Source organism: Stomoxys calcitrans, chromosome 2, assembly GCF_963082655.1.
Source record: "Stomoxys calcitrans chromosome 2, idStoCalc2.1, whole genome shotgun sequence".
NCBI lineage: Eukaryota > Metazoa > Arthropoda > Insecta > Diptera > Muscidae > Stomoxys > Stomoxys calcitrans.
In genome coordinates this window covers 204,930,254-204,943,163 of record NC_081553.1, presented here as the reverse complement: position 1 = coordinate 204,943,163, position 12,910 = coordinate 204,930,254, and the positions used below count along the sequence as shown (strand labels likewise).

The 12,910-nt window shown below is 39.2% G+C and overlaps 2 protein-coding genes across 2 annotated transcripts; one reads left to right on the top strand and one right to left on the bottom strand.

Moving 5' to 3' along the window:
- Nucleotides 1–102: 102 nt before the first annotated feature.
- On the top strand, nucleotides 103–1,004 carry LOC106088464 (circadian clock-controlled protein daywake; the record flags this gene model as incomplete). Its single annotated transcript, XM_013253988.2, has 3 exons — nucleotides 103–350; nucleotides 428–614; nucleotides 672–1,004. Coding segments are annotated over 3 exons (678 nt in total), but the record flags the coding sequence as incomplete, so codon positions are not given.
- Nucleotides 1,005–4,854: 3,850 nt separating this feature from the next.
- Nucleotides 4,855–8,620, bottom strand: LOC106088465 (protein takeout). The gene is made up of 3 exons (XM_013253989.2): nucleotides 8,456–8,620; nucleotides 6,140–6,514; nucleotides 4,855–5,256 (listed from the first exon to the last, which is right to left on the bottom strand). Exons 1-3 carry the CDS (start codon nucleotides 8,553–8,555, stop codon nucleotides 4,955–4,957), a joined length of 777 nt encoding a protein of 258 aa, XP_013109443.2. The 5' UTR covers nucleotides 8,556–8,620; the 3' UTR covers nucleotides 4,855–4,954.
- Nucleotides 8,621–12,910: the final 4,290 nt, after the last annotated feature.

Here is a 12,910-nt window from a genome sequence, read left to right as displayed (position 1 = left end):
TCTCATCTCAGAAGTCCCTGATTATTAAAAGACAAATTATACTTCACTTGGAGCTTAAATTTTCCATCAATACAATTAGAAATTTAATTTATTTTTCTTTTTTTTCCAGCATCTTGGTTAAAAACCTGTCCCCGTGCCAATCCCAATGAGGATAAATGTTTTCGCAAACTTTTCGAAGGATGTTTTCCAGCTTTGGCTGCGGGTATACCAGAAATTGGAGTCAATGGCTTTGAACCTTTACACATAGATCAGGTTTCAGTACAAAAGGGTAGTGGTAATTTAATTTTAGCCGGAGGTTTTCAAAATCTAGTCATAAGAGGTCCCTCAAATGCCACTGTAAAGAGAGCTGTGTAAGTGTTACAAAAAATGATTAGAGTAAAACAAAACCTGCATGTTTTAAATATCCTCTCATTATGTATCATTCTAGTTTAGATTTGGAAAAGAAGCTGCTGAATTTTGAATTGGAAATTCCCTTGCTACGCATACGAGCCAAATATAATTTAAATGGTCATATATTGGTATTGCCACTGTTGGGAAATGGCGATGTACGTTTGGCCCTGAAAGATGTCAAGACATCGGTTTATACCAAAATTAGTTTAAAGAATTCACCAGAGGTATTTGAAATTGCTACAGATATTTGTTATTGTTTTCCAATGTTTAATGTTTTTCAGGAAGTTATCAACATTGATGACATGAAAGTTACCTTTAATGTTGGCTCCATGCGCATTCATTTGAATAATCTCTTCAATGGCAATGAAATTCTAGCTGCCTCCATTAATTCGTTCCTTAATCAAAATGGCAATGAGGTTATTGCCGAATTAAGACCAGATCTGGAAAAGGGTCTCGCCGATATCTTCCATGGGCTTTGGAATAATGTGTTTTCAAAAATGCCACTGAAATTGTGGTTAGTGTGATAATTATTTCCAATCTTATCTTTTGTTTCATTGTTTTTATATTTTTTATCTATTTTTAAATTGTATTTATTATATGCTTATTAGTATAGGTTTAGCAAAATAACATATTAAATGAAATAAAAGTCAAAAGTAATAAAAACAAGTAAAAAGGCGTTAAGTTCGGCCGGGCCGAACTTTGGATACCCACCACCTCGGGTATATATGTAAACCACATTTCGTCAAAATCCAATGAAAATCCAGGAGACAAAGCTGAACAGCACCTGCAGCCTGCTCAGTTGTCACGGATGCAATGCGCTACGTAAGGATCGCTTGAGTATTTGCCTTCGTGATGCAGTATAGACTCATCTTACCTGCGCCTGGCGTTTGTGACCCCTACATGGAATGTATGGCGATTGATGTCAAAACTGCCGAGATAGAGCTATACAACGTCATACCTCCGGTTGGTTCTTGTGGCCCAGTTATTGGCCATAATCGTCTGGTTCTAGGAGACTTTACCACGCCTCACGTTTCATGGCATTCTCCCCTAGGTAACGACCGGCGGGGCATAACATTGGCAGAACACGTTCTGCACGGTGAATGAGGATGCCCCCACTAGGATTACCAGAAGGTGCAGTAGCTCGCCTGACATTTCCATTACATCCCCTGATGTCCTGAGTGATGTATCCTGGCATAACGTCATTTCTTTGGGATCAGACCACCTCTCCACAATACTTACCATCGACCGACCACCCAACCAAAAAAAAGCCGATTATTTCGTCTTCAGAGAGTATACCAATCGCCGCTTAAGTGTCATCATTAACGCAGCAACCGCTCGCTTTGTACCAACCGGTCGAATACCCTAAGTACGGCCCAATTTCATGAAAGCCAATGAACATAAGCGACATTTGTGGCTGGGACTCTTGGGGCAATGTAACTTAGGTACCGGTGTAGGAATTCTGTGGTCTACTGTTAAATCACTCCCGAAACCCGGTAGAAAGGAAGACAGGACCTGAGTTGTTTTTGTCGACCTAACTGTCACTGAACCGAATAGACGCGCAAAGTTGTTCAACAGTCAATTTATTCAGCGTCCCGAGAGTGACAAGGCTAGGAGAAGAGCCATTCGTCGTATCCTTAGTCTCCGAGCCGATGAAAAGTCATCACAATTTACCGTGGACGAAGTTACGAATGTCATCCGTGGCGCCAAGTCATCCAAGGCGTTGGACCCCGACAGAATCTGTACACTGATGGTAAAGAATCTGTATCTACCTGAAGTCGAGTACCTTACAACTGGCCTCAACCTGCCTTTGAACACTCTTATAGAACCTTTTGTCTGGAAGACGGGCAGAGTGATCCCGCTACTGCTAAGGGGAGTCATACAGACCAATCTCCCTTCTCTCACCAATAGACAAGACGATCAAATCACGCAGTGTACAATACGGTACTGCAACAACGCTTGTAGGACTAGTCCTCTTCAGACTCATTAGAGCATTTCCATTCGCCGAGCATCAGCATGAATTTCGAAGACTGCATAGCAAAACAACTGCTTTGCATGCCAATAGCGCACAAATTTGTCGTGGCTTTAATGAGCCCAGGCTAAGTGACCGGACTGTCCTCGTTGCACTGGACCTATCGGTGGCATTCGTCACGGTGGGTCATGCCAAACTATGGGTTGCCCAACAAGTAATTGCGAATTTTTCATATAGTCGGCGTTGACAAATTTTTTCACAGCTTGTGACTCGGCAATTGCATTCTTTCTTCCGTCAGTTATCAGCTGTTACTTTTATCTTGCTTTAGAAAAAAAGTGTAAAAAAAGTATATTTGATTAAAGTTCATTCTAAGTTTTATTAAAAAAGCATTTACTTTCTTTTAAAAAAATCCGCAATTACTTTTTGGGCAACCCAATATTTGAGGATATCGCCAACACGTCCCTCCAGCCAGGCCAAAACGTTTTCGCCAGGACTCCAACCCAGGCGTTCAACGTCATAGGCGGACATGCTAACCTCTGCGCTACCGTGGCCACCCCCAATGGCATATAGATCGTGTCATATGCAGAAGAGTGTACGACCATGGCATCAGGCCCCCTACCCATTGTTGACATCTGCGATAGGGTAAACTTCTACCTCAACGAATTTGCCGCTTATTTCGCTACAAAAGTTCTAAAGATATGACACCAAATCTTCAGTCACACTGTTCGCGAAAATACTTTATGTCATATTTGACAGCTATTACACATTCTACCCACATGCCACAGCAATTTGCGATAAGGTTAAAAGTAGAAACAAGGTCTTCAAGTCACTTGCCGGCAGGACTTCGGATGCTGACAAAGAAACCCTGTTGACCAAGTACAAAGTAATTGGCCCGTCTGTGGTAAGTTATGCAGCGCCACTATGCTCTCTTCAACTTTTCGTGTTGCGAAGGGCTGTCTCCTGGGTTCTCACGTGGACCACCTTGATCAGGAGACAAAGATCCTACTTGTGCGAAGGCATAACTACATACTGCCTAAGCAATACCTTCTGGGGTTTTATCGCAGGGATCATTCACATCATCATCTTTCTGGATAGGTATCCACCGCCCAGAAGCCTTAAGGTGGATATACCTAATTTAAAGCGTGAGGTTGAGCGCTACAAGAGAGAACCTCTAACAAAAAGCGGTCTAGACAACATTCATGAAGACACGATAGCAGTTGCGGTAATAGCTATCGGGTGAATGTGATACTTGGTGAACTAACGCCTCGCCTTTCACCTGAATAAATAGACCTACCCCGGCAAATCAGAGTAGTTCTGGATCAATTACGATCTGGCAGATGCTCAACTCTTACAGAGCTAGAAATAAAGCCATCGTGCAGGATATGGTCCCGATTGTGAGCTGGGACCACACGTCATGTTTAACTGCCCAGCTAGACCCACTCGTTTCAGACCCAGATCCCTCTTGACGCACCTCACCTTAGTTGCAGTGTTCCTGGACCTGTATATTCAACATAACACAAGACACTGCTACAACAACAAGGAATGATGCGAACGTGCGGAATGTTTGTCCCGATTGCAACCTGCCAAACCCACTCGACTCAGACCCAGATCCCTCAGGTCGCACTCCACCTTAGTCGAATATTTCCCAGATCTTGATATTCAACAGAACCAACCTCACGAAAGATAAAACACAACAAACTGCTACAACAACAACAACCCATTTGGCTCTTAACTCGATTCATTCGCTTCCTTACACGATTCGTTCGTTTCCTAACACGATTCGTTCACTTCTTAGCGCGATTTGTTCGCTTTCTAATTCGGTCCGCTTACTTCCCATGGTGATTCGTTCGCATTCTAACGCGATTCGTTCGCGTCCAAACGCAACCAATTCTATTTGCTTCCTAACTCGATTCGTTCGCTTTCTTACGCGGTTTATTCGCTTCTTAGCGCGATTCGTTCGTTTTCTAACGAAACCGTTTCAGTTCCTAACACTATTCGTTTCCAACGCAATTTGTTCGCACTCGAACGCGACCCATTGCCTTTCTTTCCTAACAAGATTTTTTCGCTTGTTCACGTGATTCATTCGCTTCTTAGCGTTTTTCTTTCGCTTTCTAACCCGACCCCTTCGCTTCCCAACGCTACCCGTTCGCTACATAACGTAAACTGTTCAGTTCCTACAGTTATTCGTTAACGTCTTAACGCGATTTGTTCACTTCCTAACGCGTTCCCTTCGCTTCTCTCCTAACTCTGCTCTTATCTTTACAGGCTCGTAAAGAGACCGACCGACTCTAGAGACAAAGAAGCGGTGAAGCCATAAGGATACATGCAAGCCAATCTAAACTTCAGAATTAACCCACTGCCGGAAGATATCAGAAATCAGACGCAAAAGGTAACTTTTCAGATATAATTGTTCCTTATCTTATCCTCTAAAATAAAGAAACCCATTGAAAAGGGGCTTTAGTACAAAGGGACAAATTTTATTGAAATAAAAGACTATTTAATTGAAAAAATGATTGATATAAAAAAAATTAATAAATAATTGTGCTTCTACTAAATGCTTACAAAATTTTGTGAATTATATTTCCAAACTTTGATTTATCTGGGCAATAAGTCATCATAACTATAGGCCTTGAATAGTTTATCAGTTGAGGTTCGTACCACTCGTGAAAGTGCCTTTTCCAACAATGGGCGCAACTCTTCAGACAACGAATCCCAATTTTCATTCAAGAATTCATTCATGCGATCACCCAAAGCCTTATCGCCGTTGAAGAGATTCTTCAAGTGAATCTTTACCCGATCGACTTTGTAGTTGACTTTAATGTCCCTAACCTTCAAATAAGTTTTGCCGTTTTTCTTTTCACGTTCACCCGAAATAACAGTGGTCATCGTAACATCGGCTGTAGAGGAAAAAAAAACAAATTAAATAAATTATTATGAACTAGTTTAGTTCAATAAACTAGTTTAGCTCGAAAAACTAGTTGAGTTAAATGAGCTAGTGAAGTTCAATGAACTAGTTAAGTTAAATGAACGAGTAAAGTTCAATGAACTAGTTTAGTTAAATGAACTATTTCAGTTGTGTTCAATGAACTAGTTCATTTCAATGAGCTAGTCTAGTTCAGTGGTCGAGTGTAGTTCAATCAACTAGTTTATTTCAATGTACTTTTCTATTTTAATGAACTTTTAGTTCAATGAACTAGTTTAATTCGATGAACTAGTCTAGATCAATGAACTAGTCTACGTAAATGAATTAGTCTAGTTCAATGAACTAGTCTAGTTCAATGAACTAGTCTAGTTCAATGAACTAGTCTAGTTCAATGAACTAGTCTAGTTCAATGAACTAGTCTAGTTCAATGAACTAGTCTAGTTCAATGAACTAGTCTAGTTCAATGAACAAGTTTAGTTCAATGAACTAGTTTAGTTCAATGAACTAGTCTAGTTCAATGAACTAGTTTAGTTCAATGAACTAGTCTAGTTCAATGAACTAGTTTAGTTCAATGAACTAGTCTATTCAAAAGTCGAAGTCACTGAACAAGTTTAGTTCTTTATTTCAATGAATTTGTTCAGTTCAATAAACTAGTTTAGTTCAATGAACTAGTTTGGTTCCATGAACTAGTGTAATTCCACGAACTAGTTTAGATGCAGTGAACTGGGTTAATGAACAGAAACCGGAAATATTGACGTCGATGAACTAGTACAGTTTAATCGAGCAACGATTGAACTATATCATTTCTTCTAGTTCTAGTTCGTATTTTAAACCTCAGAGATGTTAAATATACTTACTGAAATTGGCATTACACTGTCCACTTCCTTCCATAGGCATCATCATAATTTTACCATCAATATCATAGTCGGCATTCATGGTTAGATTTGGGAAATGCATCACTGTGGTGAATTTCATTTTGCTTGGGTCAATGTTGAACGATTTAATGTTGAACTTTGACATGCCATAAAGTTCCACATTACGGTAGGTGGATTTAAGATAAACAGCTCCAGTATCTTGATTCATTTTGATTTCTGGTATAATCAAAGGTTCCAAGGGTGGAATATAAAGTTCTGGTATACCATATTCCAAACGGTCCTTCAGGGCATACAATGAATTGCGGGCACATTTGTTTAGTTGGGGATCGGAGCGACGACATACTTTAAGAAATGAGGCTGAAAAAAAGAAAGAGTCGGAAATAAGTTGCGAAACAGTAAAACAGTAACGAGGACCTGATCTAAAGAACAAGAACTGCGCTTAAGAACAGTAACGGGTGCAGTTCCTAAGTACAGCGACGGTTCTTTAAAACTGGGTGGTTCTTAAGAACAGCAACAGTTCTTGGAAAAGGGACGGTTCTTACGACAGGGAAACGTTCTTAAAAACAGGGACTGTTCTTTAGAACAGAGATAGTTCTTAAGAATAGGGACGGTTGGTAAAAACAGGGACGGTTCCTCAGGACATGGGCGTTTCTTAAGAACAGGGACGGTAATTAATAACTAGGACTGCTCTTGAAAACAGGGACGGTTCATAAGCACAGGGACTTGTTTAAGAACAGGTACGGTTCTTTAGAACTGGAACGGTTTCTAAGAACTGGGAAAGTTCTTAAATGCAGAGATGGGCCTTTAGAAAAGAGAGGTTCTTGAGAACAGAGACGCTTTTTGTAAGAACAGCAACAGATTTAAAGAAAAGGGACGGTTTTTAAGAACGTAGACTGAGTTAAAAACTCTTTAACTTTTGTGCGTTGCTTAGTATGTAACTCCAGTGGAGTGTTCGCATACTCAAAAATTTGTGCAAAATTGGCGCGAATTGTTGCTGAAGTCGGTTCGCGTACTTTAGTTGCCAGCAGCAGAGATCGGAGGCGACCGTTGCAGGGGTTAGCACGACCACCTCTGACGCTGAACACCTGGGTTCGAATCCTGGGAGAACATCAGAAAAATTTTTTAGAGATTATAATCTCTTGGCGACATTTGTAAGGTACTTTGCCATGAAACAACTTTTCCCCAAAAAGATGTTATATTACGGCACTTCTTCTAGACTCTGCTATAATAAGGAGGCGCCTTACTATTCAGCTTAAACTTAAATCAGACATCACTCAGTGAAATGTGAGAAGTTTTTGTTCATGAGCAAATTTGTAGAAGAGAGCGGGAAAGTGTAAAATTTTGAGAATTTTGTAATGGAGAGCAAATTTCTTCTGGTGGTTTTTTTCAGTAGAAATTTTCAACGTCGAACAGCTGTTTTATTCCAATAAAAAGCAAAGTACTTGTAAAGGCTGTTTTTACTCTCCTGCAATTTTTTACTGAAAACACAGAACTTTACGCGAAACCACTGTAGCCACCGTAGCGCAGAGGTTAACATGTCCGCCTGTGACGCTGAACGCCTGGGTTCGAATCCTGGCGAAACCCTCAAAAAAAATGTTTCCCCTCCTAATGCTGGCAACATTTGTGCGGTACTATGCCATGTAAAACTTCTCTTCAAAGAGGTGTCGCACTGCGCCACACCGTTCGGACTAGGCTAAAAAAAGAAGGCCCCTTATCATTGAGCTTCTCGAATCGGACTGCACTCATTGATATGTAAGAAGTTTGCCCCTGTTCCTCATGGGCAAAATTTGCATTTTTGTACACGAAACAGACCTTTTGTTGTACCTTCCTCATAACCGTCTGAGGCGACCCAAGATTGAACTGCTCTCCATCCTCACCACTGGAGGGTAGCACCTCCAACTCCACCTGCCTGCGACCTGACCTACTGCCAGCACAACGAATTAATACTCATTGCACCATCCGAAGTCCCTCCTACTCCACACCTTTTCTTTCTTTTCACACACTTTACCATTAACCTAGCGCTTATAATCCTATACAGAACTAAGAAACCCTTGTCCATTTAAGATGTATTATTTGGTCAAAACAAAACGCCCCAAAATGTACCAAAATGTTCTCCCTAAATTCACTCTACTCCCGATTTCCTTTATATACTATAAGTATTTTTGCATTCTTTGGGTAGATTGCATATCTTTGACAAATGGTCGAACTTTGCCAGTTGAAGTAGGACCTTTCCAAAAAAAATAAAGTAATATCTTGCATAGCAATAGTGTATACTATTCATGTATTATGTTTACTTACGCAATCTAGTCCTTTTGCCCGATGATGGTGCTGCCTCTATTATGGTCCACGCAGACAACAGTGTCAATAGAAAAATGCTTAAATATTTAATACTAGACATTTTCCGAGCCCCAAAATACCAATAACCTCACCAAGAAGAAAAACAAAACGAGACTACAATCAAAAGTAATCAACACCATGCATTAATATAAGCATTTTTATGCTGACTACTGCACAATTGGTTGACATTGCCAATGAGAGGCAGCAAAAAAAAAAGAATAAAAACGTGACCATGCTTAGACTCTTAAAGATTTTTTTGTTAGTTTTTTTTATTTATTTTTTTTTTTTTTTTTCATTTAGAAAAAATAAAATTGTCATGTACAACAATTAACTTTACTTATTATTAGTTATATAAGTATTTGTATAGGTATATATGTATATAGAAATGGAATAAAACAAAAATAAAAAACCACAAGAATACATATTTTGTCTTAAATAAAGTCCAAAAATAATATTCAACATAACTTTATGACAAAAAAAATTTAACATAACTTAATATGAGGATAAAATATGTTAGAAAAGCATGTATGTATAAAATTAATATAAATAAATAAAAACAAGTAAGAAGGCATTAAGTTCGGTCGGGCAGAACTTTGGATACCTACCACCTCGGATATAAATATATTCGTCATATGGTCAAAAATGCATAATTTATTCAGATCTTCATCGGCATATATATATCCAAATCTGGGCCGAATTGAACAGCTATGTCGAGGAGCATAACACAACTTGCTATACCAAATTTCAACGAAATCGGGCAATAAATACTCCCTTTATTGGCCCAAGACCCTAAATTGAGAGATCGGTCTATATGGCATCGAAATATAGACGGATCTTAACCATACTCGGTACGAATGTCGAATGGTCTCATTGTGCCTAATTTCAGCGAACTCTGTAAATATATTCACCTTTTATGGGTCTAAAACCTTAAATCGGCAGATCGGTATATATGAAAGCTATATCTAAGTCTGGATCGATCCAGGCCGTCTTGAATAGTGATATCGAGGAGCCTAACACAACTCACTATACCAAATTTTAGCGAAATCGGACAATAAATGCGCATTTTATGGGCCCAAAACCTTAAATCGAGAGATCGGTCCATATGGCAGCTATATCGAAATATGAACTCTTCTGTGCCAAATTGAAGAATGATGTCGAAGGGCCTAACAAAACTCACTCTCCTAAATTTCAGCGAAATCGAACAATAAATGCGCCTTTTATGGGCCCAAAACCTTAAATCGAGAGATCGATCCATATGGCAGCTATATCCAAATCTGAACCGTTCTGGGCAAAATTGAAGAATGATGTCGAAGGGCCTAACACAACTCACTGTCCTAAATTTCAGCGAAGTCGGACAATAAATGCACCTTTTATGGACCTAAAACATTAAATTGAGTGATCGGTCTATATGGTAGCTATATCCAAATCTGGACCGATGTGGGCCAAATTGAAAAAGGATGTCGAAGGGCCTAATACAACTCACAGTCTTAAATTTCAGCGAAATCGGACAATAAATGCACCTTTTATGGATCTTAAACCTTAAATCGAGAGATCGGTCTATATGGCAGCTATATCCAAATTTGAACCGATATAAGACATATTAAACAAGAAAGTCGAGGGGCCAAACGTAACTCACTGTCCGAAATTTCTGCGAAATCGGATAATAATTGCTGGTTTTATAGGCTTAAGACCCCAAATCGGCAGATCGGTCTATATGGCAACTATATTCAAATATAGTTCGATCTGAACCATATTTGGGACAGATGGGGGGAGGCTAACAACCACTCACTATTTAAACTTTTAGCGAAATCGGATAATAAATAAAACTTTTATGGGCTTCAGGCCCTAAATCGGCAGATCGGGCAGCTATATTTAAATATAGTCCGATCCGTATTTGAGTCGGATGTCGGGAAGCTTAAAACAACTCACTATTTAAAACTTCAACAAAAACGGTCAAATAAATGCAGTTTTTATGACTTTCAGACCCTAATTCGGCAGATCAGTCTATACGGCAGCTATATCCAAATATGGTCCGATTTGGCCCTTTCTAGAACTTAACCTCCGTGCAGCAAAGACGAATATGAGCCAAATTTCAGCTCAATATCTCAATTTTTGAAAACTGTAGAGTGGTTACAACAGACGGACAGACAGACAACGGACATCCGTACTCAGCACAGATGTTTGCGGTTGTCGTACCAGACCACCGCATGCAAAATTTCAGCCAAATCGGACAAAAATTGCGGATTGTAAAGGCTCAAGAAGTCAAATCGGGAGATCGGTCTATACGGGAGCTATAACAGGTTATAGGCCGATTTGGACTTTACATAAAACAGTCGTTGGAAGTCATAACAAGAAAACCACATGCAACATTTAAGCTAAATCAGACAAAGATTGCGGCTTCCAGGGGCTCAAGAAGTTAAATCGGGAGATCGGTTTATATGGGAGCTATATCAGGTTATGGACCGATTTGGACCGTACTTAGCATAGTTGTTGGAAGCCATAACGAACACCACATGCAAAATTTTAGCTGAATCAGACAAAAATTGTGGCTTCCATGGGTTCAAAAAAGTCAAATCCGAAGGACGGTTTATTAGGTTATAGACCGATTTGGACCGTATTTAGCACAGTTGTTGGAGGCCATAACAGAACATTATATGATAAATTTAAGCCAAATCAGACATAAATTGTGGCTTCCAGGGGCTCAGGAAGTCAAATCGCGAGATTGGTTTTTATGGGAGCTACAGGGTGGCTGATGAATATTGCTACAATGATGAATATTGCTACATTTTTTTTTCGGTGTATGGAATACATTTTTCTTTTATTCATGTTAAATTAAATTATTAAATTAATTATTAAATTATTATTAATTAAATTAATTAATTAATTAATTAAATTAATTATTAAATTATTATTATTAAATAGAAAAAAAGTTATTACATTTTTTTTTGGTAGCGGCTTTCATCAGCCACCCTGTATATCAGATTATAGACAGATTTGGACCGTACTTGGCACAGTTGTTAGAAGTCGTAACAGAAAACTATGTGCAAAATTTTAGCCAAATCGGACGAAAATTGCAGCTTCCAGGGACTCAAGAAGTCAAATCGGGAAATCGATTTATATGGAAGCTATATCAGGTTATAGACCGATTTGGAGCGTACTTAGCACAGATATTGGAAGCCTAACGAACAACACATGCAAAATGTTAGCTAAATCAGACAAAAATTGTGGCTTCCATGGGCTCAAAAAGTCAAATCAGGAGGACGGTTTATATGGGAGCTATATCAGGTTATAGACAGATTTGGGCCGTACTTGGCACAGTTATTAGAAGTCGTAACAGAAAACTATGTGCAAAATTTTAGCCAAATCGGGAAATCGGTTTATATGGAAGCTATATCCAAATCTGAAGCGATATGGCCCTTTTGCAATCCCTAACGACCTACATCAATAGTAAGTTTCTGTCATGACGATCAAGTATATACATACTTTATGGGGTTACAGATCAATATTTCGATGTGTTACAAACGATATGAAGAAATTAGTATAGCCCCTATCCTATGGTGGAGGATATAAAAATATGTTAAATAAGTAAAATTTTAATAAAGTTGCATGTCTTCCACCACAGATGCTAAAACTGTAAGTGAACACCTTTTTTTCTTGTCTTGTCTATATTCTCTTCAGCTACTAAGACCTCTGGTATCCAAATTCTGGATGGGATATCTGGGGGGGACGCCCCACCCCAAAACCTACCAAACATATATACAGACCAATCACTACAATATGGGACTCAAATGAAAGGTATTTGAGATTAGAAAACATATCTCATATCATATATTTTCGGACCAAGTATTTGGGGGACAACCCCCACCCCCAAAACACCCCTAAATCGGACATACTTACCTATAACTATATGGGACTCAAATAAAAGGTATTTTCGAGTAGAATACGATTTTGACATCCAAATGTGGGACCATAGTAATATGGGTCTCAATTGAAAGGTCTTTGAGAGTTAGGCACAAATCTGATGTCAATATTCGGGAAAAGTGTGTATGGCGCCACCCCATACCCACCCTTCTCATAACAACATCCAAAGATGGGCGTATTTGCTAAGCATTGCAATATGGGGAGGCAGAAGTATTTTAGAGCGCAACACGAACCTGATATATATTTTCAGGGCCAAGTCACTGAGTGGCCGCCTCATCTCCCATAACAATCCCCAAATAGGACGTATTTGCTCACCATGACAATCTGAGCCTTAAGAGAGTGGAGTTCAATATTGATAGTTTTTAGGGCCCATACCCCAAACCGGACATATTTGCTGACTTTTGCAATAAGAAAACAAATTTGATAACCAATTTTGAGACCAATGGCAATACGCGAATCAAATAAATGATATTTTCGAGTAGAGCATGATGCTGA

Bases quoted from the DNA above. Each gene is read 5' to 3' on its own strand.
- LOC106088465 (XM_013253989.2), bottom strand. From the start codon at position 8,555: ATGTCTAGTATTAAATATTTAAGCATTTTTCTATTGACACTGTTGTCT. The intron at 6,515-8,455 runs GTAAGTAAACAT...TCTTTTTTTCAG, and splicing joins GGGCAAAAGGACTAGATTGC to CCTCATTTCTTAAAGTATGT. The intron at 5,257-6,139 runs GTAAGTATATTT...TTTCCTCTACAG, and splicing joins ACAGTGTAATGCCAATTTCA to CCGATGTTACGATGACCACT.